The 25070-nt window shown below is 44.4% G+C and overlaps 1 protein-coding gene across 1 annotated transcript in view; it reads right to left on the bottom strand.

Moving 5' to 3' along the window:
- acsf2 (acyl-CoA synthetase family member 2) overlaps positions 1–25070 on the bottom strand; it is a 245048-nt gene that overhangs the window by 15436 nt on the left and 204542 nt on the right. The window contains exon 11 of the mRNA XM_041216824.1: positions 3353–3460. Coding sequence (XP_041072758.1) covers positions 3353–3460 — 108 coding nt within the window. The remainder of the gene's footprint in view (positions 1–3352; positions 3461–25070) is intronic.

The raw sequence follows: 25070 nt of genomic DNA, 5'->3' as shown, positions 1-25070 counted from the left end.
AAGAAATAGGAACAGGAGTAGGCCATTTGACCCCTCAAGCCTGCCCTGCCATTCAATAAGATCATGGCTGATCTGCCCCAGGCCTCAACTCCTCTTTCATGCCAATTCCTCATTGTCCTCAACTCCCCATTATTTCAAAAATCTATCTACCTCCTCTTTAAATACTTTCAGTGATCTAGCCTCCACAACTCTCTGAGGTAGAGAGTTCCAGACATTCACTACCCTCTGAGAAAAGAAATTCCTTCGCATCTCAGTTTTAAATGAGTATCCCCTTATTCTGTAACTATGTCCCCTAGTTCGAGGTTCCCCCAGTAGTGGAAACATCTTCTCAACATCTACTCTGTCAAGTCCCCTCAGAATCTTGTACGTTTCAATAAAATCACCCCTCATTCATCTAAATTCTAATGAATAAAGGCTTAATCTTTTTAGCCGTTCTTGGTAAGTCAAACCTTTCATCCCAGGAATCAGCCTAGTGAATCTCTTTTGAACTGCCTCCAATGCCAGAATATCCTTTCTTAAATATGGGGACCAAAACTGTACACAGTACTGCAGGTGCGGCCTCACCAACACCCTGTACAGTTGTAACAAGACTTCCCTATTTTTGAATTCCAACCCCCTAGCAATACAGGCCAAAATTCTATTTGCCTTCTTAATTACTTGCTGCAACTGCATGCTAACTTTGTGTTTCATGCACAAGAACACCCAGATCCCTCTGTGCTGCACTTTTTTGGGGTCTCTCTCCATTTAAATAATAGTCTGTCTTTTGATTTTTCCCATCAAGTGCATAACCTCACACTTTCTTACATTAAACTCCATCTGCCAAGTTTTTTTCCCACTCACTCAACCTGACTATATCCCCTTGCAGATTCCTTATGTCCTCATCACAACATGCCTTGCCACCTATTTTTATATCTTCAGCAAATTTGGATGCATTACACTCTGCCCCCTCCTCCAAGTCATTAACATAGATAGTAAATAATTGGAGCCCTAGGACTGATCCTTGTGGTACTCCATGAGTTATGTCTTTCCAACCTGAAAAAGACCCATTAATCTTGACTCTCTTTCTTCTGTGTGTTACCCAATCCTCAATCCATACTAATACATTAACCCCAATACCGTGAGCTCCTATCTTGTGGAACAACCTTTTAATGTGACATCTTATCAAGTGCCTTTTTGAAATCCAAATACGCTACACCTACTGGTCCCCCTTTATCAACTCTGTTTGTTATATCCTCAAAGAACACTAGCAAATTTGTCAAACATGATTTCCCTTTCACAAAACCATGTTGACTCTGTTTGATTGGGTTAAGCTTTTCTAAATGTCCTATTTCTTCCTTAATAATGGACTCTAGCATTTTCCCAACGTCAGATGTTAGGCTGACTGGCCTATAGTTTTCTACTTTTTGTCTCCCTCCCTTCTTGAGGCATCACATTAGCGGTTTTCCAATCCGCTGGAACCCTCCCGGAATCTAGTGAGTTCTGGAATATTTCGACCAATGCCTCCACTATGTCTGCAGCCACTTCCTTTAAAACCCTTGGATGTAGGCCATTAGGTCCTGGTGACTTGTCTGCCTTTAGTCCCATTAGTTTGTCAAATACTTTGTCCCTCAAGATAGACACTGTTACAAGATCTTTCCTCCCATTAGCTCCTTGCTTATCTGATATCTCGGGGATGTTTATAGTGTCCTCCACCGTGAAGACTGATGCTAAATATCGGTTTAAATTATGTGCCATTTCCCTGTTCCCCGTTATCAATTCTCCAAGGGTCCCACACTCACTTTAGCTACTCTCTTTCCTTTTATATACCCGTATAAGCTCTTGCTATTTGTTTTTATATTTCTTACCAATTTATTTTCATAATCAATTTTCTCCCTCTTTATTAGCTTTCTAGTCATCCGCTGCTGGTTCCTAAAAGAATTCCCAATCCTCTGGCCTACCACTAGTTTTTGCCGCTTTGTATGCCTTTGTTTTTGATTGGATGCTTTCCTCGACCACGTCTTGTTAACCATGGGGGGCTCATCCTTCTTATCGAGTCCTTCTTTTTGACCAGGATAAATTTTTGCTGTATGACATGAAATATCTACTTAAATGTCTGCCACTGCTCATCCACTGACCTTCCCTTCAGTCTATTTTCCCAGCCCACTTTAAATAACTCTTTCTTCATACCCCTGTAATTGCCCTTATTTAAGTTGAGGACACTGGTTTGAGATCCAAGTTGCTCGCCCTCAAACTATATTTGAAATTCTACCATGTTGTGATCGCTACCCCCTAGCGGATCCTTAACTACAATATCTCTTATTAATCCCACCTCATTACACATTACTAGATCTAAAATAGCCTGTTCCTGGGTAGGTTCTGCAACGATTTGCTCTAAGAAACAATCCCTGATGCACTTAACCAATTTGTCTTCCATGCCAATCTGATTTGTCCAGTCAATATGCAGATTAAAATCACCTATGTTAGCTATAAAAATATTAAAATTGGAAAGAAAAGGCTGTTTGACTGAGTAGGTTTGCTTTCCCATTGGCCCAAGAAAGCATCGCCTGTGAAGACTGGCATGCCGGATGCCCAATGACTGGAGTATGGGGTGGAATGTCATTTGATAAAATCTATCCAAGCTGAGTTGGCAACCCTGGTCGATACAAGCCATTGAGATTTCTGCAAGCAAATGGCCATTTAGTAAGGATTGATATCGGTGTGACCAACCAGGAAGAAAGAATAACTGCAGCAATCTGCTTTACATGATCTTTGATACAACACTACATCCTAGCAAGGCGAGCCACAGCCAATGGGGACTGTGGCACTGGGTCAAAGCTGAGCTCAACTTTTGATTGGTGAGAGAGCTGGACAGGACCTGAGGAAGTGAATTGGTGCCTCATTCACAACCAAGAGCCAGGGCAATAGGCTTCATCAATACTGTGGGCAGAGTTGTCCGATGTAATATAAAACCAATCAGAGAAGAAAATGATGGAGAGATAGTAAGTAGTGATAAGGACATATATATAGAGAGAGAGAGAGAGCACCAGAAGAAAAATGAAAGCGAGAAAAGGAGAAAAAGAGAAGAATAAGAAGTGAGAGGGAGAGAAATGAGAGAAGATGGAGAGAGGGAATGAAACAGTGATAAAAGAAGTGCAGAAAGGGTGAAAGAGCAAAAGTGGGAGAGAACAAGAAGGGAGAAGAACAAGAGTGGAAAAGAGCAAAGGAAAAGAGTAAGAAGACAAAAGCAGAGAATAGGAGAGAGAGAGAAAAAAGAGGTAGAAGATAAGAGTATATGGAGAGAGAGAGAAGAGAGAAGTGAACCCATGCCAATCTGACTTATACGGTTCATCAGGAACTAACTGAACATTCTTACCTCAACGTGAGGTGAAACATAACCAACTGTTTCTATTTTCCGGGTCAGTTCATCCATTGGGAATCCCTGAAATGTAACTGGACTGTTCTCTGTTGTCCCATATGCTCCCTGTTAAAACAGAATGTCACCGTTATTCACAATAACAGAACCATCTTTCTGCTGATGTAGGCATTGGTTTAGACTGTGATGGCCTCATGTTCACTGACCCATCACTACATGGATTCATTGAATGAGTTCTGAGGTGAACTCTGGTGTTACACTGAAGTTACGGAATGGTGGGGGGGCGGGGGGGAGGAAATGGAATAATCAGGACAGGCCTCCTGTGGAAAGTACGAGCCTGTGACTTTTGGAAACTGGGCTATCCTTTGCATTGTCCAGGGATGTCACTTGCTCAGTGACTGGCACTAGTAACAGACAAGTTAGAAAAGTTGGAAAGTTATGAACATCACATTGAATTTTCCCATTAGGTCTTAGTGGCTGGGTGTGACAAGTTCAAAAATTACCCTAAAGCCACCCAGACAATCGGGTTTTCTGTATTGCCATTCAGTTGTGTTTCAGTGGCTATGTTAGTGTAGTGACTATGTCAATGGACTAATAATCCAGAAACATAACTTCATATCCCACAGTGGTTGTTTGAGAATTGAGTTTAGAAATAATCCAGATAAAAAGCCAGGATCAGTAAAAGTCACCATGGATCTGTTGGATTGTTGTATAAACCCAAATGGTTTACTAATGTCCTTTAGGGAAGGAAACCTGCTATTTTTACCCAGTCTGTGTCTACATGTAACTCCAGTCCCACACCAGCGTGGTTGACTCTTAATTTCCCTCTGAAGTGGCCAAGCAAACTGCTCAGCTGTACTAAAGCAGTAGCTCAAGCGGGCAGCTCATCACCAGCTTCTCAGGACAACCAGTGATAGACTCTCCAGCAACATGATCATGAAAAGCTGATAAAGGAGGCAATGAGATGAAGGCAGAGCTGTTCTGCAACTGGGAATGGAATGGATCCACCCAAAGTGGTTGAGGGAAAGGGGAATGCCCCTGCAGCATACTTGGTCTTCAAGCTTGCCTATATTAGGCTGGAATTTTCAGGCCCCTTCTGCTAGTGGGATCTTCCAGTCCCGCCAAAGTCAATGGACCTTCGGCTGGCTCATCTGCCATGATGGGACCTGTTGTGCTAAGGCCAGAACATCATGGCCTTAGTCTCTTGAGTACATAATGAAGACTGACACTCCAGTGCAATACTGAGGGAGTGCTGCACTGTTGCAGGTGCCGTCTTTCATTTGAGACATTAAACCAACTCTCTCTCTCTGGTCTGCTCTCTCAGCTGGACATAAAAGATCCCATGGCACTATTTCAAAGAAGAGCAGAGGAGTTCTCCCCAATGTCCCGGCCAATATTTATTCCTGAATCAACATCACAAAAACAGATCATCACATTGCTGTTTGTGGGAGGTTGCTGTGTGTAAATTGGCTGCTGCAATTTCTAAATTACAACAGTAACTATAGTTCAAAAGTACTTCACTAGCTGTAAAGCATTTCCAGTATCAGGAAATGCAGCAGCAGGGCCCCAGGGGAAGGGCTGATCCACAGGGTCCCAATGGAATGGCTCAGACTCATAACTGCCCTGGGGCTGATTCCAGCCCCATAGTGTAGGAACCCAGGGGAAGGGCAAGTTGTTGTGGTTTCTGAGAGGCAGAGGTGGGGAATCCCGCACTTAGAGCTGATAGTTAAAGGCAAGATAGCCAATGGCAGAGCAGTGAAAATTGGAGATGTGCAAGACCCCAGAATTGGAAGAGCACAAGAGATCTCAGACATTGTGGCAATGGAGGTCATAGTCACAGAGATCTACAGCTCAGAAAAAGGCCTTTCAGCCCATTGAGTCTGCGCTGGTCAAACAAGTACCTAATTATTGTAATCCCATTTTCCAGCACTAGGCCCATGGCATTGCAAGTGCACATCCAAATACTTCTTAAATGTTATGAGGGTTTCTGCCTCTACCACCCTTTCAGGCAGTGATCACAGATTCCCACCACCCTCTGGGTGAAAAAATTCTTCCTCACATCCCCTCTAAACCTCCTGCCCCTTACCTTAAATCTATGCCCCCTGGTTATTGATCCCTCCACCAAGGGGAAAAGTTCCTTCCTGTCTACCCTATCTATGCCCCTCATAATTTTATACACTTCAGTCATGTCTCCCCTCAATCTCCTCTGCTCCAGGGAAAATAACCCCAGTCTACCCAATTTCTCCTCATAACTAAAACTCTCCACCCAGGCAACCTCTTGGTAAATCTCCTCTGCACTCAGTCTAGTGCAATCACATCCTTCCTATAATGCAGATTCCAGAACTACATGCAATACTCTAGCTGTGGCCTAACCAGTGTTTTATATAGTTCCAGCATTACCTCCCTGCTCTTATATTCTATGTCTCAGCTAATAAAGGCAAGTATCCCATATGCCTTCTTAACCACCTTATCTACCTGTCCTGCTACCTTAAGGGACCGGTGGACATACACACCAAGATCCCTCTGATCCTCGGTACCTCCCAGGGTCCTACCATTCATCGTGTATTCCCTTGCCTTGTTTGTCCTGCCCAAGTGCATCACTTCACACTTATCCAGATTAAATTCCATTTGTCACTGGTCAGTCCATCTGACCAGCCCGTCTATATCCTCCTGTAATCTAAAGCTATCCTCTTCACTATTTACCACCCCAACAATTTTCGTATCATCCGTGAACTTACTGATCAACCCTCCTAAATTCAAGTCTAAATCATTTATATATACCACAAAAAGCAAGGGACCCAACACCGATCCCTGTGGAATCCCACTGGACACAGGCATCCAGTCACAAAAATACCCCTCGGCCATCACCCTCTGCTTCCTGCCACTTAGCCAATTCTGGGTCCAATTTGCCAAATTACCTTGGATCCCATGGGCTCTTACCTTTGTAATCAGTCTCCCATGTGGGACTTTATCAAAAGCCTTGCTGAAGTCCAAGTAGACTATGTCAAATGCACTGCCCTCATCTACACACCTGGTCAGAAATGACCTCCCCTTAACAAAACCATGCTGACTGTCCTTGTTTAATCCCTGTCGCTCCAAGTGTAGATTAATTCTGTCCCTCAGAATTGCTTTCAATAGTTTCCCCACCACTGAGGTTAGACTGACTAGCCTGTAGTTCCCTGGTTTATCCCTTCCTCCCCTCGAGAATAATGGTACCACATTGGCTGTCCTCCAGTCTAGCACCTCTCCTGTGGCCAGAGAGGTATTGAAAATTATTGCCAGTGCCCCTGCTATCTCCTCTCTTACCTCACTCAACAGTCTGGGATACATTTCATCCAAGCCTGGAGATTTACCTACTTTTAAGCCTGCCAGACCACTTAGTACCTCCTCCCTTTCTATGCTAATTTCTTTAATTATACCACAGTCCTTCTGCCTGATTTCTATACCCAAGTCGTCCCTCTCACTTGTGAGCACTGACACAAAGTATTTATTTAGAACCCTACCTACGTCTTCCAGCCCCACACACAAATTACCATTATGGTCCTTAATGGGACCTACTCTTTCCCTAGTTATCCTCTTACTCTTAATGTACTTGTAAAATAACTTTGGATTTTCCTTGATTTTACCAGCTAATGCATTTTCATGCCCTCTTTTTGCTCTCCTAATTTCCTTTTTAAGTTTCCCCCTACACATTCTATACTCCTCTAGGGCTGCCGCTGTTTTGAACCCTCGGTATCTGCCATAAGCCTCCCTTTTTCTCTTTATCCAATCCTGTATGTCCCTCGACATCCAGCGTTCCCTGGATTTGTTGGTCCCAACCTTTGTTTCTACTGGAATATGTTGGCCTTGTACTCTCCCTATTTCCTTCTTGAATGAGTCCCACTGCTCTGACGCAGATTTACCTAAAAGTAGCTGCTCCCAGTCCACCCCGGCCAAATCATATCTGATCTTACTAAAATCGGCCTTCCCCCAATTCAGAACTGTTTTCTGGCCCATCCTTGTCCTTTTCCACAACAACCTTGAATCTAATGGAGATGGTTACAGACACAGGGACAAAGGAGATATATTAAAGCAAGGATAAAAATTTCAAAATCAAGGTGACAGACTGGGGCCATTATAGATCCTTGAGCAAAGGGTGCAAGAGTGAATAAGATATGATGGGAGTTAGGACATAGGCAGCAGAGTTTTGAATGAGTTTTGTGCCATTGGATACCAAGTATCACACAATAAACATCTGTGGTATGAATCACACAGGCAGCAGGCATGAGTTTCATACTCTATAATTTCTACCATACAAAGGGATGTAAAATAAATTTTAACAAACAGCAGCTGCAGTCTGCTTCAACAGCTGATACCCAACACCACCACTGTCAGCCAGGAGTCAACAGAAATCCCAATCAGATCCAAGCAAAACATTCTAATAAATTATTCCCATTCAGTGGGATTGTGTAGAAATCCCTTCCAAAGATAACATTCCAATGTGTTACTCACATTACAGAAAAATACAGATCAAAGCTCAACATTCTAATAACCCAATTCACTACATTCCCATTATAGAGAGATCTGGCCTAACTGCTTATGCAATATCTGGTAATCCTATTACTCTGGATCAGCTACATCTGATATTCTTCCACTATCCGTTTTGTTTCTATTTGAAATCTGACCTAGATACAAAGAGTCCTAGACTGAGCTGAAATTAAACAGAATGAACAAGCCACAAATGTGTTTGTGGCATTAGAAACTAAGTTCATTGTCTCACATACTCTTCCTCTGCATCCTTGCTCTATTGAATGAAAGACTCATCACTCTGGCCGACTCTGTTTCACTCTTTCCCTGGATTCCAAACTCACATTTCCAATTTTTTCAATTTTCAGGTTGGTAAGCACTGACGTTAAAACCCATGCATGGGAATTTGCATTAAGACCTGCCAATGCGAGAACCTGGCCAGGTTATATCTTGGTGTCTATTGGTGTCCAGGCTTGACTCGCACTGGAAACTGGAAAGATTTTGAAGGCAGTAGTGGGAAATCAAATGGCTACAGATCACTATAAGGACCCAAGGAAACAGTTCCTAGGAGAAGCCTATCGATGGGATGGGTGAAGTCCAAGATGCATTAAGAGGGAAGCAGGAAGGAATCCCAGGGCAGCTGAGGCCCAAGGATTCCTCCAGGTACTTGTGGGATCACTCCTATCCCTTCTGTTCCATGAGGTAAACTTTCACCTGTTTACCTAGGGCCCTTGTGCTGCTGAAGCATTCTCACATGCTACCCCAGGTACAACTTGCAGTGTGTGCATTTGGCTCAGGGTTATTTAGCCTCTGGGTTTGAATGACATTATCAGAGCTTAACTTTTCTATGTCAGTGAGGCCTCCTTTGCTGGGTAAAAAAGCCCTGCGAAATTATGGGCCAAATCTTCTGGCCTCCTGATCGTCTGAGACCTGATGTATGATCGAAGATGCACGTTGGGACCCTGTGAAAGACCTCCATGCGACTTGCCCAGGATGTTTTACTTTCTGGGATAATCGCCCTGCTCCCCAGATCCTTTCATAAATGTCTCTGACTCTTAACTCAGACTTTAGGCTGATCCTAGATAGTTACCCAGGAAATATTAGACAGGTTAAAACCAATTCAAAAACTGTGTATCTACACAACTGATCCACCAATTAACACCCCACTGACCACCCCCATGAAGCACCCCACCACCCTACCACCAGCTTCGCCCAACTCCCCAATTACCCCGACATCCCGACTATCCACCAACACCCAACCAAACCACACCCCCAAAAACCCACTAACCTCTGACCAAACTAACCTCCTAGCCACAGGACTACTCTCCCTGACCTAGCTAATCCACAGGCCTGACATGACTACCCTCCCAGGCCCAAACAGACTATCCGCCCCCAGATTCAACCTGACGAGCCAGTTGACTTGACTACCTGGAACACCTGACTAACACCCAAACCCCCGAACACCTCCACTGACACAGCCCAACTAACCCAAGTGGCCTGATGTAACTCCCTTCCCAATCCAACCAGCCTAATCCTGGACCTGGCTTGACCTGACTAACTCCCAACCTGGCTAACCGCTGACTCCATTAACGCGCAATACCACTAAGCATCGGCCTCATTAATCCCCGACCCCACTAACCCCCGACCAGACTAACCCCTGACCCGACTAACCCCGATTTGACCTCACTAACCCATGACCCGACCAACCCCTGGCCCAACTAGACCTGGCTAACCCCTGACCCAACTAATCACAACCTGACCTGGTGAACCCCCAACCCGGCTAAACACCTAAAAGGCTAAATCCCAACCCAACTGAACCCAGACACAACTAAAACCCTGACACGACTGAACCCCGACCCGACTGACCCCCCGACCCGACTGAACACCGACCCGACTGACCCCCGACCCGACTGAACACCGACCCGCCTGACCCCCGACTGAACCCCGACCCGACTGAATCCCAACCCAACTGAACTCCGAGCTGACTTGAACCCCGACCCGACTGAGCCCCTGACCCGACAAAACACCCAACCCGCATAAACCCCCGACTCGACTGAACCTCGACCCAACTGAACCCCCACCCAACCCGAATAAACCACTGACCTGACTGAACCTTGACCCGACAGAACCCCGACCTGACTGAACCCCGACCCAAATAAACACCCGACCCAACTGAACATCGACTCGACTGATCCCCAGTCTGAGTGAACCCTGACCCAACTGAACCTTGACCTGATGAACCCCAACCTGACTGAACCCCGACCTGGCTGAACCCTGACCCGAATAAACCCCCGACCCAAATGAACCTCGACCCAACTGAACCCCCACCCGACCCGAATAAATCCCGACCCGACTGAACCCTGACCTGACTGAACCTTGACCCGACTGAACACTGACCTGACTGAACCCCGACCTGACTGAACCCCGACCCGAATAAACCCTCGACCCAGCTGAAGCTCGACCCAACTGAAGCCCCACTCGACCCGAATAAACCCCCGACCCGACTGAATCCCGACCCGACTGAACCTTGACCCGACTGAACCCCGACCTGACTGAACACCAACCCGAATAAACCCCTGACCCAAATGAACCTCGACCCAACTGAACCCCGACCCGACTGAACCTTGACCCGACTGAACCCCGACCTGACTGAAGCCCAATCCAAATAAACCTCCGACCCAATTGAACCTCAACCTGACTGAACCCCGGACCGACTGAACCTTAACCCGACTGAACCCCGACCCGAATAAACCCCTGACTCAATTGAACCTCGACCTGACTGAACCCCGACCCGACTAAACCCCCGACCCAACTGAACCCCCACCCGACCCAAATAAACCCCTGACCCAACTGAGCCCCAATCCGACTGAACCCTGACCTCACTGAACCCCGACCCGACTGAGCCCCTAGCCGACTGAACCCCCGATCCGACTGAATCCGACCCGGCTGAACCCCCAGCCCGCCTGAACCCCGACCCGGTGAACCCTGACCCAACTAAACCCCCAACCTGACTGAACCCCCACCCGACCCAAATAAACCTCCGACCCGACTGAACCCCCGACCCGACTGAATCCCCGACCCGACTGAACCCCGACATGGCTGAACCCCCGACCCGGCTGAACCCTGACCCAACTAAACCCCCAATCTGACTGAACACCACCTGACCCGAATAAACCCCCAACCCAACTGAACCCCCAACCCGACTGAACCCCCGACCCGACTGAACCCCGACATGGCTGAACCCCCGAGCCGGCTGAACCCTGACCCAACCAAACCCCCAACCTGACTGCAACCCCACCTGACCCGAATAAACCCCCGACCCGACTGAACCCCAACTTGACTGAACTCCCAACCCAACTTATCTGCTAACCTGACCTGATTACCCCCCGATCTGACCTGTCAACCCCCTGGACCTGACTACTCCTGACTAGTCCCCCGACCTGTCTGACCACTGTTAAGAAGCTATTAATGTATATAATATTTTGGAAAATATTTTTCTTTTAAAATAGAGGTTTATTCTGCAGGTGTGTCTTAATTGGATTAAAGTGAGCTAGTCTGGGTGCTTTGATATGTACTAGTTTGAGATGTAAACAGAGAGATAGAATGTATTTGCATTTTTTGAATACAGCATTCAAGAAGTGGTGTCAAAGCTTGACACCTATCTAGCAGCCACCAAGCCTTATGTTTATATTATTAATAAAATTGGTACAATGAATGGGGTTTCATTGTTAAAAGGTAAAGTTCAAAGAGACTGGTGAGACAATGAGAATTTGAATTCAATCAGTGGTGGTAGGTATAACTTCAGTAGTTTTTGGGTGTGCTGGGGAGAGGTAATGTAAGATCAAAAGGCAGCTGCAAACCTCCAACTGGCTCCACAGTGGAAAGAACCTAATTTTGAATTCGTAAGGTGAAAATGCTTTGCCTGGTGTTTGGTAAGTCTATGGGTTGTTGTTGCCTTAATGGAGACAAGTTTGGGAATTTGTTAAAAGCTGTGATAGTAGTGATTTGTAGCCATGTGTATATACACTTAAACCTGTGTAAATTAGTAAAATGTTTTAATTAATTTAATGTAAAGCCTCGAGAACTGATGGTCTGATTCCTGAATTTAAGGTCGCATCTTAAACATAACACTTAAAATTATAGGTTATGACAGTTGTTCAAAGTTTCCCTCTGGGATTTTTAAAATAACTCCGCTTTACCAACTGCATTGGTCACAACACTATCATCTCCCCCCTCCAAGAAATGTGGAGTAGCGTCGAGTTGGGGGGGAATTTACTAGTGAAGCTGCAATCTGATGATCATTGCCGCTGCTCAGAAGATTCTGGCCATTGCGTGAAGTAAAGTGGACATATATCTTGTGAACTGGATGCTGCCCTGATTTTAACACCCCATTCTTACTACTTACACAGCGTTAAAATCAGGTCTTTACAAGTTAGGCTTTGTTCTACCTGATCACCATTTATAAAATTTATAAAAGAAAAAGAAATTCTTGCATTTATATCCAGAAAGATGCACCATCTGTGGCTAAATAAGGAAGTTAAGGGTAGTATCAAATTGAAATAAAAAGTATATGATGCTGCGAAGATGGCCAGAAGATTGGGAAAATTTTTGAAACCAACAAAGGATGACTAAAAAAATAATAAAGTGAGAGAAATTTGAGTATGAGAGAAAACTAGCAAGAAATATAAAAGCAGATAGTAAAAGCTTCTACAAGTATATGAAAAGGAAAAGAGCAGCTAAAATGAGCAGTCTCACTGAAACTGGGGAATTAATAATGGAAAACAAAGCAATGGTAGAGACATCGATCAAGTATTTTGTATCTGTCTTCACAGTAAAAGACACAAAATGCATCCCGAGAATAATAGAAAATCAATAGGCTAAGGGGAGTAAGGAACTTAAAATAATCACCAGAGAAAAAGTAATGAGAAAACTAATGGAAACAAAGTCTGACAAGTCCCCTGCATCTGATGGCCTGCATCCTAGGGTTTGAAAAGAGGTATCTGCAGAGATTATAGATGTATTGACTGTAATCTTCCAAAATTCACTAAATTCTGGAAAGGTCCCAACGGATTGGAAAACCGCATATCTTACATCTTTATTTAAGAAAGGAGGGAGGACTAAAGCAGGAAACTATAGGCCAGTTAGCCTAACATCAGTCATTGGGAAATTGCTAGAATCAACATTAAGGAGGTAGTAGCAGGATATTTAGAAAATCATAATAAAATCAGACAGATTCAACATGGTTTTGTGAAAGGGAAATCGTGTTTGACTAATTTATTAGAGTTCACTGGGGATGTGACTGAGTGGATAAAGTGGAACCAGTAGATATGGCATATTTGGCTTTCCAAAAAAACATTTGATAAGGTACCACATAAAAGGTTACTGCATAAGATGGTGTTGTGGGTGGCATATTAGCATGATAGAGGAATGGCTAACTAAAAGGAAACAGAGACTCAGGATAAATGGGTCATTTTCTGAATGGCAAACTGTAATAGTGGAGGCCGCAGGGATCAGTGCTGGAGCCACAACAACTTACAATCTATATTAATGACGTGAATGAAGGTACCGACTATATTTTAGCCAAATTTGCTGGCAATAGAAAGATAAGTAGGAAAGCAAGTTGTGAGGAGGTAATAACGAGTCTGCAAAGGGATATGGATAGGTTAAGTCAATGGGCAAAAATTTGGCAAATGGAGTATAATGTTAGAAAATGTGAAATTGACCACTTTGGCAGGAAGAATACAAAAGTAGAATATTATTTAAATAGGGAGAAACTGCACAATGTTGAGGTACAGAGGGATCTGGGTGTCCTTGTACATGAATCACAAAATGTTAGCCTGCAGGTACAGCAAATAATTAGGACGGCAAATGGAATGTTGGCCAGAAGGAAGGGAGTCTTGCTACAACTGTCCAGGGTATTGTTGAGACCACACCTAGAGTACAGTTTTAGTCTCCATTCTTAAGTTGGAATATATTTGCATTAGGAGTAGTTCAGAGAAGATTCATTAGGTTGATTCCTGATTGAGCAGCTTGGCCCTTTAATCATTGAAGTTCAGAAGGCTGAAAGAGGTGGTCTTATTGAAACATATAAGATTCTGAGGGGGCTTGACAGGGTAGATGCTGAGAGAATGTTTCCCCTCATGGAGGAAATCAAGAAAGAGGGCATAGTTTAAAAATAAGGAGTCTCCTATTTAAGCCAGAGATAACAAGAAATTTCTTCTCTCAGAGGGTCGTTAGTCTTCGGAATTGTCTTTCACAAAGAGCAATGAAGGCTGGGTCAAGGCTACGTTAGACAGGTTTTAGATCTACAGGAGAGTCAAGGGTCATGAGGGGCAGGCGGGAAAGTGGAGATAAGGCTACAATCAGATCAGCCATGATTTTATTGAATGGTGAAGCAAGTTTGATGGGCCATATGGCCCACTCCTACTTCTTTTGATCTTATGACACAGCTTTAACAATGGAGGAAATATGGGAGTTCTATTTGAAACCAAAGGAGAATGTGAAAAGACTTAGAGTAAACAGACCAAGGGATGAATTCTGCTTGTTAAATTTGCAGAAGCTAACGCAATGCTTGTGTATCTCCACCCTGTTTTCCATCATTGGCAACTGGGCCTTCAGCTGCCTAGGTCCCCGGCTTTGAAATTCCCATGCTAATCCATGTGACTTCTCACCCTGCCTTCTCCTCCTTTAAAATTCTCTTTAAAACCCTTCTCGTGGCCAAGCTTTTGTCACCTCTCTTACCATCTCCTACTTTGCCTCTATTGGGGATGGATAAGCTGAGATAATGTCAAGGACAGTTTCTATCGCTTTAGAGAAAACAAATATAAGGGCAATTGGGCAGGACTGAGAAGGATGAGAGGGATTACCTTTCTTAGACATGGACTGAACATAAGCACATTTCCAAGAAGGACTAGGAGCACAAGTGATTTAAGATACTGCATATAGTGGGGTAAGTTTAGGCAAATGCATCTGAGGATGTTTATTCTTCTTGGGCAGTCCCTCGAGATCAAGGAAGACTTGCTTCCACTCTGGTTCAATGGTTGATAAGTCCAATGTGCAATTTGCATTGATGGTTGAAGGTAGATGAGTTGTTTGGAGATTTGTGCAGTGTCTCCGACAGCTCGACTTTGCATTTGTGTGTTCTCGACTAAGTCTTTTATTGTGTTCAGTGCCTTCCTGAATATACCTTCTCTATTTCATTCAGTCACAGGCCAAGGACTCCCATGAGTTGATGGGGATGTTTGACCTCTTAAGAATGCTTTGAGGGTGTCCCTAAACCATTTCTGCATTCCTCCTGTGGAGTCTCCTGCTGTGACTGAGTACCAAGTAGAGCAGCTGCTTCAGGAGTCTGGTGTCAGGCATACACATGACATGTCTTACCCAGCTGAGCAGGTTTTGAATGATTAGCATCTTGATGCTAGGCATGTTGGCTTGGGAGAGGACACTGCTCTTGGACCACCTTTCTTGTCAAGGATTTAGAGGGTCTTGAGAAGGTACCACTGGTGGTACTTCTCCAGTGCTTTTAAATGCCTGTTTTAGGTTGTCCGAGCCTCTAAAGCATCTAGGTTGTGGGGATCACTGCTGCCCGGTAAATCATGACCATAGTTTCAGATTTAAGATCCTGGTCCTCAAATGCTACTTTTCTCAGTTGGCTGAAGGCTGTGAGCTGGCAGATTGCAGTTGATAATTAATGATTATGACTGCCTTCATTGATAGGAGGCTCCCAAGATGTGGAAAATGATCCAAATTTTCCAGGATCTTGCCAATTATTTTTATTGATTGGGGGAGGTGTGGTAGCTACTTGGAAGAGGACCTTAGTTTTCCAGGTATTTAGTGAAAGGCTCATTTTCTCATATGCTTCGAAGAATACCCTCAGGATTACAGACTTTATTGGATGTCAAGAGTATGAAGAATCCAACAAATGAAGTCAAAACCTGATGTTGGCCAGAATAATTGAACAGTACAGAGGGACAGTCTTTATCAGGGTGATCAAGTTTAGAATTAAAGGTGAAATAATGAATCCAAAGGCTCAGCATTCCTTATAGGAGATCTAGGAGATTTATATCCAAGAAGAATGGAGCTCAGTGATCAGACAAGTTTGAATAGGCATCAAAAAGAGAATGTTTTTTATTACAGTCAGGAAGTAGTGTCTTTTTTCTAGTTAAGTTAGGTTTGGCAGCTATCATTTACAGATGTTCTGAGCAAGGATATGTTGGCTCCAGATTCATCAGGCCTATCAAGATACCATTTATAATTTTCAGAATGTTCTGGGAATTAGCAGACAGTAAGAATGATTGAAGCAAACCAAACTGCCAGATCTGGCAGAAAGGGAAGAGAGAGATTTGAAACTTGAAGCCAGAATAACATTAGTCACTGGAGTAGATCAAAGAACCAGCAAAATGAAAGAAACAACTGTACCAGAGAAAAACTGCAGACAATTCCTAAAGAACAGCTCCACTGGCCATAAACCAGAGCAATTTGTTAATAGGATATTCTGGAAGAGGTAGACATGATGATAATAGCCATAAGAACACATTAGTGAGAAGACAGATAGAAGTTTAAGGTCTAGATCTTAAGATCTAGAAGCCTGGCTGAAGGACTGGGAAGATGAGACTATGGGTGAGTTGGTTGACAAGAGGCCAGGTATTCTGCCTAAAAACCAGCAGAAGTAAAGTATTAGTGTTGAAAATTAGATCCTGATTTACGTTGCGAACTGATAGACCTACTACTTATTCTGAAACATTACTGAGCCAAGTTTGGAACTCAGGCTCCTGATAACAGTTCTATTCCAAAGTCTCAAATTTCTTTTTTTAAATTTGGTCATGGGATGTGAGCATCACTGGCTGCGGAAGCATTTATTGCCCATATCTAAATTTCCCTTGAGAAGGTGGTGGTGAGCCACCTTCTTGAACTGTTGCAGTCCATGTGTTGTAGGTACACCCATAATGCTGTTAGGAACAAAGTTGCAGGAAGTGGACCCAGCCACAGTGAAGGAAGGGCAATATATTTCCAAGTCAGGATGGTGTGTAGCTTTGAGGGGAACTTGCGGATGGTGGTGTTCCCATGCATTTGTTACCCTTGTCCTTCTAAGGTGGTAGAGGTCACAAGTTTGGAAGGCGCTATTGAAGAAACCTCGAAGAGTTGCTGCAGTACATCTTGTAGATCCTCAGTGATGGCAGAACCCAACAAATCAGAGCATCAATCTGATCTGTTGGTTGTGGGGTCACATAGCTCCGTCTATAGCATGCTGCTTCTGCTGATTAGCATGCATGCGGTCCTGTGTTGTAGCTTCAGGTTGCCTCATTTTTAGGTATGCCTGGTGCTGCTCGTAATATACTTTCCTGCAAACCTTATTGAACCAGAGTTGATCAAACATCTGCACTCGACATCAAAACAGAATTTGATTGAGTTTGAGACAAAGAAGCCCTAGCCCTGAAGTCAAAGATGAAAACTTCCATTGCCTGAAGCCATAACTGTTGTACTTGTCAGAGGCCAATCATCTCAGCATGGTTTAGGTACAGAGTAAAGATCCCTCTACATTGTCCCATCAAAAACTCCCATAAGCACATAGGACAGGATTTTTACTTCAGGCGGGCGTGACAGGCAGGCCCGGGAATGGCCGCAAAACTGACAACCACTCGCCATCGGGCCTTGGTCGCGATTTCACACTGGCTGGCCAATTAGCAGCCAGCCAGCGTGGAACATGCACTGATACACTCAGTGCTGCCTGGGTTAGGGGGGGTGGGAGGTGAAGGGCCGGGTGGGAGTAGAGCGAGCGCTCAGTGAAAGCTCCCTGAAGGCACAAAGCTGCCTCAGGGAGCTGAAGATTTCTAACATTAAAAATAAAGATTTTAAAATTAAGGTAAACATGTCCCCCATGACACTCTGTCACATGAGCAGGGACATGTTAAAAGTTAGATTTAAAATTTTTTATTTTATTCTTAGTTAACAATGGAAACCTCATCCCTTCCGTGGATGAGGTTTCCTCAAAAATCCAAAGGCTGCTTGGCCTTTTCACCCACCCACCAACTGTAAGGTTGGACAGGCAGGGAAAAATTCACTTTAATTAATTTATTAATAGGCTTAACAGCCCTCTTAATTGTCAGCGGACGTGCTGCCAACTTCCGCATATGAAATATTGCGTGAGTGCGTGATGACATTGGGAGGCTCACCCGATACCATCGCACGCTATTTCACTCTCGTGCATGTCGGGCGTGTGCCCACATGGCGAGCTGAGAATCCAGCCCATAAGAAATAGGAGCAGGAGTAAGCCATATGGCCCATCGAGCCTGCTTCCCATTCAACACAACTATGGCTGATCCTTTTTCTCAACTCCACTTTCTACCCCTGCTCCCCATAATCCCTTGATTCTCTGAGACCAAAAATCTCGTCTTAGCCTCAAATATATTCAAGGATGGAGTATCAGCAATTCTCTGGGGTAGGTAAGTCCAAAGATTCACAACACTTTAGGTGAAGAAATTTCTTCCCATTTCAGTCCTAAGTGGTCATGCCCTTACCCTGAGGTTGCGTCCATGGGTTTTAGAGTACCAGCCAGGGGAAACGGCCTGTCAATGCCTGCCCTGACAAGCCACTTCAGGATGTTGTATGTTTCAGTGAAATCACTAGAGAGTATGGGGCCCAATTTACTCAGCCTGTCAACATAGGTCAACCCTCTCATCCCAGTGAACACCCCAGTGAACCTTGGTTATATATCCTCCAATGCATGTACATCCTTAGATATGGAGACAAAAACTGCAGACAGCACTCTAAGGTATGCTCTCACCAAACCCTTGCACAATTGTAGCAAGTCTTCTTTATTCTTACACTTCAGTCCCCTTGCAATAAAAGCCAACATGCCATTGGTCTGCCTAAATGCTTGCTGTTTGTGCATGCTAACTTTTTGTGTTCCTTGTACGGGTACCACCCAAGTCCCTCTGAACATCAACATTTACAACTTTCACACCTTCTAAAATATTCTGTTTTTCTATTCTTATTACCAAAGTGATTAACCTCATACCTTCCCACATCATATTCCATCTGTCACATGTTGCTCACTCACTTAAACTGTCCCTATCTCTTTCCAGACTCTGTGTCCACCTCACAGCTTGTATTTCCACCCAGATTTGTATTGTCAGCAAACTTAGATACATTACTCTCTGTCTCTTCATCTAAGTCATTAATATAGATTGTAAATAGCTGAGGCCCTAGCACTGATCCTTGCGACATTCCACTAGTTACAGCCTGCCAACTTGAAAATACCCCATATATCCCGACTCTTTGCTTCCTGTCTGTTAACGACTCCTCCATCCATGCTAATATATTACCCCAACTCCTTGCATCCTTATCCTGTGTGTGTACCTTTAGTGTGGTACCTTATCAAATGGCTTTTAGAAATCTAAGTATACAATATCTACGGGTTGCCCTTTATCTATCCTACAACTGACATCCTCAAAAAATTCTAATAAATTTGTCAAACATGATTTCCCTCTTGTAAAACCATATTGACTTTGACCGATCATACTATGATTTTCTACATGCATTGTTATGATTTTCTTAAGAACAGATTCCAGCGTTTTCCTGATGATTGATGTCAGGCTAACTGGCCGGTGGTTCCCTATTTTCTCTCTCACCTTTCCCTCCTCCAGGGCAGTTACAGCAAGGGTTAGAAACAGAGTAAAGCTCATTCTACCCTGTCACATCAAACACTCACAGGGCAGGCACAACGCGGGTTAGATAGAGCACCATTCTTTTAATGCTCCAGACTCTGACCTGCCAACCTCACATGATCACATGGCCCCTTTGTGACTTCTTGAGGTAGAATAGGCAAATGAAAATGTTTCTTTAAGGCTATTTCCACTGCTTTGGTGCCATTTGAAATAAAGCTTGATTCATTGTTTGTTAAAATGTTTTGCTGGAATTTTCCATTTTGCTCATCAAGCAGAAATGGAAAAGGAGGTGAATGCCAGTGTGAGATGGGCAAGAATTTCCAGCCCCTTTGCAGACTAAGGATTACACTATCACTTATTCTGCACAGAATGCCAGGCACTATTCAACGCTCACATTATTGGGAGACTCCCAACTTCCCACAAAGTGGTCTTTCATAAGAGTCAACCGCAGCCATCTTCATTCTACATCACGGCCTTTTCATTCCCACCTGTAAGATTTGACTTATTTCTTTAGCCAACTATCAACGTGATATGTTTAGTCCTCATGGTGATTCATTCTGTTTCAAGTTAACTTGTTTTTGCCAAGTTTCTCTTCTGTTAACCCTTCCTCTTCTAACTCTGGCCATGGTACTGTTCCATGAGAACCTTCAGGTCTTCACCCTAATGTTCGTTTTACATGATCAGAGACTGAGTGCAGTCAGGGCATTCGGTCAAGTAGTGAATCACCAAAGCAAATATCCATACACAACACACAAGCACGCAAGTGAACATGCTCACATAAACGTATACCACTCATGCATGTGTGCACCTATTCCTCCTCTCCTGCACATTTGCACATGAACATGTGCATACACATCTGCAGAGGTACGCATTCGTGCATGTGCACACATAAACACACCCATGCACACTCGTGTGGGCACTGATGAACATACACACGTGCAAACACACACACGAGCACAGGAACATGTGTGCACACTAACACATGCATGTGCACAGGCAAACACACAGAAACGCATGCATTCATGCCGGAACACATGCACATATAATGGCATGCAGCATAATGGTTATGATACTGTACAAATTACCTGGTGCCTGGAGGCACGAACTCCAATCTCATGATGGCTATTGGGAATTTAAATTTAATTAAGTAAATCCAGAATAAAATGCAAGCAGGCTTGCATTAATGGTGAAAATTTCCCATCTGACATATAGTTGAGTCCAGACCCACAGCAATGTGATTGACTCTTAACTGCCATCTAAAATGGATACCAAGCTAGTCAGTTTTATCAAAACACATTATAATACACAAACTAAGCTCCAGACACGTTCAGCCAAGTCAACACTTTAAAGTCCTCCTCACTAACATCTGTGAAAGCTGCCCCACAGATTCATCTAGAAACAATCATACTTAACAGAATTATACCTCTCAGCCAATATCTAAATATTTGCCATCACCAACTCTGGTTATGTTCTTTCTCATCAGTAGGACAGAACCATAGACAATTTTGTTCCCATGTATCTGCCGCCCTTATCTTTTTCGGTGATAGAGTTGTGGGTTTGGAAGGTAGTGTTGAAGGTTTGGTGAGTTGCTGCAGTGCATCTGTAGATGGTACACACTACTGCCACTGTTTTGGTAGTGGAAGGAGTGAAAGTCTATGGTAGTGAATAGGGTGCCAGTTAAGTGGGCTGCTTTATTCTGGATGGTATTGAGCTTCTTGAGTGTTGTTGCAGCTACACTCATCCAGTCAATGGAGAGTATTCCATCACACTCCTGACTTGCCCCTTGTGGATGGTGGTCTGGCTCTGGGGAGTCAGAAAATGTATTACTCGCTACAGGTCTCCCAGTCTCTGATCTGCTCTTGCAACCATGGCATTTATTTGGGTGACCCAGTTTCTGGTCAATGCTAACCCCCTAGGATGTTAATAGTAGGGATTCAGCAATGGTAATGCCATTAAATGTCAGTGGAGACGTCCACAACTTTCATAACCTGTAATTTGCGTGACAAAAATGTAATTTAGAACTTAGGCCAAGCCTTGCCACTTATCAGCCCAAGCCTAAGTGTTGTCCGGGTCAGGGTACATGGACTGCTTCACTATCTGAACTGTCAAGAATGGTACTGAACACTGCAATCATCAGTAAACATCCCCACTCTGACCTTATGATGAAGCCGCCGAAGATGGTCGGGCCGAGGACACTACACTAAGGCACTTCCGCAGCAATGTGCTGGATCTGAGGTGATTGGCCTTCAACAACTACAACCATCTTCCTTTGTGCTGGGTACGATTCCAACTAGTGGAGAATTTTCCCCCTGATTCCCATTAGCTTCAGTTTTACCTAGCCTCCTTGAGGCCACACTCAATCAAATGCTGCCTTGCTGTCAAGAAAAGCCCCTCTCACCTCAACACTTCAACTCAACATTTATGTCCAGGATTGGACTAGGGCTATAATGAGGTTAGAAGTCAAGTGGTCCTGGCGAAAACCAAACTGAACATCAGTGAGCAGGTTATTGCTGTGATAGCTTTGTCAATGACACCTTCCAACATTTTGCTGCTGACTGAGTAGACTGGTGGGGTACTAATTGGCCGGATTGGATTTTTTCTGTTTTTTGTGTGTAGGACATACCCCAGCAATTTTGCACATTGTTGGGTAGATGCTAGTGTTGCAGCTGTACTGGAGCAGCTTGGCTAGGGGCGCAGCTAGTTCTGGAGCACCAGTCTTCAGTACTGCAGTCTGGAGTTGTTGAAACCAATGTCTTTGCTTCATCCAGAGACTTAAGTGATTTCTTGGCTGTTGAGAGGCTCCTCTGAAGCTGAAGACTTCAGGGAGAGGTCACGATAGATTATCTGCTCAGCACTCAGCACCTCTGACTGGAGATGGTTGTAAACTGTTCAGCTTGGTCTTTGACACTGATGTTCTGGGTTCTCCCATCATTGAGGATCTACAATATGCACTGCATCAACTCGTCAGGGCTTCTCTAACAGTATCCCTTAAACCCGACCTCTACCACCTACAAGGACAAGTGCATCAGGCACATTACAGCACCACTACCTGAAAATTCCACTCCAAATCATACACCATCCTGACTTTTATCACCCTAAGAACATAAGGAGTAGGAGCAGGAGTTGGCTATTTGGCCTTCAAGCCTCTCCACCATTCAATAAATCTCATTGAAACATATAAAATTCTGATAGGGATGGACAGACTGGATGTAGGGATGATGTTTCCTCTAGCTGGTGGGTTTAGAGCAAGGGGTTACAATCTGAGGATACGGGGTAGACCATTTAGGACTGAGATAAAGAGAAACTTCTTCACTCAGAGGGTGGTGAGCATCTGGAATTCTCTACCATAGAAGGCTGCAGAGGCCAAGTCACTGAATACATTTAAGAAGGAAGTAGATAGATTTCTAGACGCTAAAGGCATCAAGGGGGTATAGGGAGAGAGCGGGAGTATGGCGTTGAGATAAAGGATCAGCCATGATGATATTGAATGGTGGAGCGGGCTCAAAGGGCTGAATGACCTACTCCTGCTTCTATTTTCTATGTTTCTACATTTCTGATCTTGGCTCAACTCCACTTTACTGCTGGTTTCCCAGAATTCTTGACTACTCTATAGCTCAAAAATCTGTTGAACTCAGCCTTGAATATATTCAATGACTCGGCCTCCACTGCTCTCTGAAGTAGAGAATTCTAAAGATTCATGATGCTCTGAGAGAAAAAAATTCCTCCTCAACTCTGCCTTAAATCAGATACAACTTATTCTGGCATCATGTCCTCTTACAGGATGAGATTGGGGAACTAATCATGGAAAACAAGGAAATGGACTTCAAACAAATATTTTGTATTTATCTTTGTAGTAGAAAACACTAAAAGCATCTCAATAATCATTGGAAATCAGGTGTGTGGGGGGTGGAAGCTGTGTGGAACTTAAAACAATCACTATCATGAGAGAAAATGTACTAGGCTAGCTAATGAGATGAAAGGTTAACATATCCCCTGGACATCATAACCTGTATTCTGGAGTCTAAAAAGAAGCAACTGCAGAGATAGTGGACGTATTGGTTGTGATCTTCCAAATTCCCTCAATTCTGGAAAGGTCCCAGTGGATTGGAAAACTGCTAATGTAACAGCACGATTCAAGAAAAGAGGGAGCCAGAAGGCAATAGTCCAGTTAGCCTAATGTGTGTCATTGGGAGAATGCTGGAAACTATTATTAAGGAGCTAATAGCAGGACATTTAGAAAATCATATTACAATTAATCAGAGTCAACATAATTTTATGAAAGGGCAACTGTGTTTGACAAATTTATTAGAGTTCTTTGAGGATGTAATAAGCAAGGTGGATAAAGGGGAACCAGTAGACGTAGGCTGGGGTTTTCCGGTCCCGCCCGTGGCAGGAATTGGCATGGGTGGGACTGGGAAATTTGGAAAGCAGCCAAAAGACTTTGGGCAGGAATTTGGAAAATCCCAGCCAGAGGGTGGAATTGTCCCAGATAAACACTAAGTGTGGCAGCGGGTGGATAAAACGACGTTTTGTCCGCTGGCCGCAATGATGGCTTCTCACGCTGAATTGTCCCAAATCCATCGAATTAATTATGCATTCCCGGGAAATACGTTGTTTCCTTGGCTCTCATTTGCCCGCCACGCCATTACCTCGCTGCTGCATCACGCTGGGCGCCTCATTTAAAATGCAGCTGGGTGCACACCTCTCAAGGCTTCCAGCCCAGGACTGCCGCCTGGAAGACAGGATGGGCCCGAAAAGCAAAAAGACTGCAGCCTCCCAGTTTCAGTGACATGTCCCTCGAGCACCTTTTGAACACTGTGGCGGCCTGCCATGATGTCCTCTATTCCCGCTCTGGCCACAGGATGGGCAGCTGCCTCACCAATCCAACATGGCAGGTGGTGGCAGCAGTGGTCAGCACCAATGCCCTGCAAGAGGACAACCACCCAGTGCCACTACAGGATGAATGGTCACATTCGTTCTGCCAGAGTAACTCACTCTTCTCATCACTCTCAACTCTCACACTCACAAACCCATCACACATCCACAGGGATCTCAAACCTCAAGGGACAACACCACTAACTCTCACACACACCCTTACATCTCCATCAGGCTCATATCCTCTCGAGCTCACATCCTCATTTCTGTCCATGGCTCCGCTCACTACACAAACATTCCATGCAGTGCCATGTGTCCTGCTCACACACTCTCCATCTGTTTTCATGCAGGAGAAGCCTGCTCACATCAGCAGGGAGAGATCACAGACCAGGGGTGGAGTGGCCCACATTAGGCCCTTCACTCACTTTGAGGAGTGGGCCATCTGACTGGTGACATGGGCCCTGCCTGCAGTGAGGTGAGGTTGGCAGTGAACCCCCTCGTAAGGATCCTGCAACACATCATCCCTCTCTCAATATAAATGTGAGTGCTCTCTCTCCTGCTTTTGACTCTCCTGCCATGCACTAATTATCTCTATTTTCACAGGGAGCTCTGCCAAGTAACCGACACCCTCAACCAGCCAGACCCTCAGCTCCATCCACATCCTCACCTCC

Source organism: Carcharodon carcharias, chromosome 22 (assembly GCF_017639515.1).
Source record: "Carcharodon carcharias isolate sCarCar2 chromosome 22, sCarCar2.pri, whole genome shotgun sequence".
Lineage (NCBI taxonomy): Eukaryota > Metazoa > Chordata > Chondrichthyes > Lamniformes > Lamnidae > Carcharodon > Carcharodon carcharias.
This window is presented reverse-complemented; position numbering and strand designations above follow the sequence as displayed.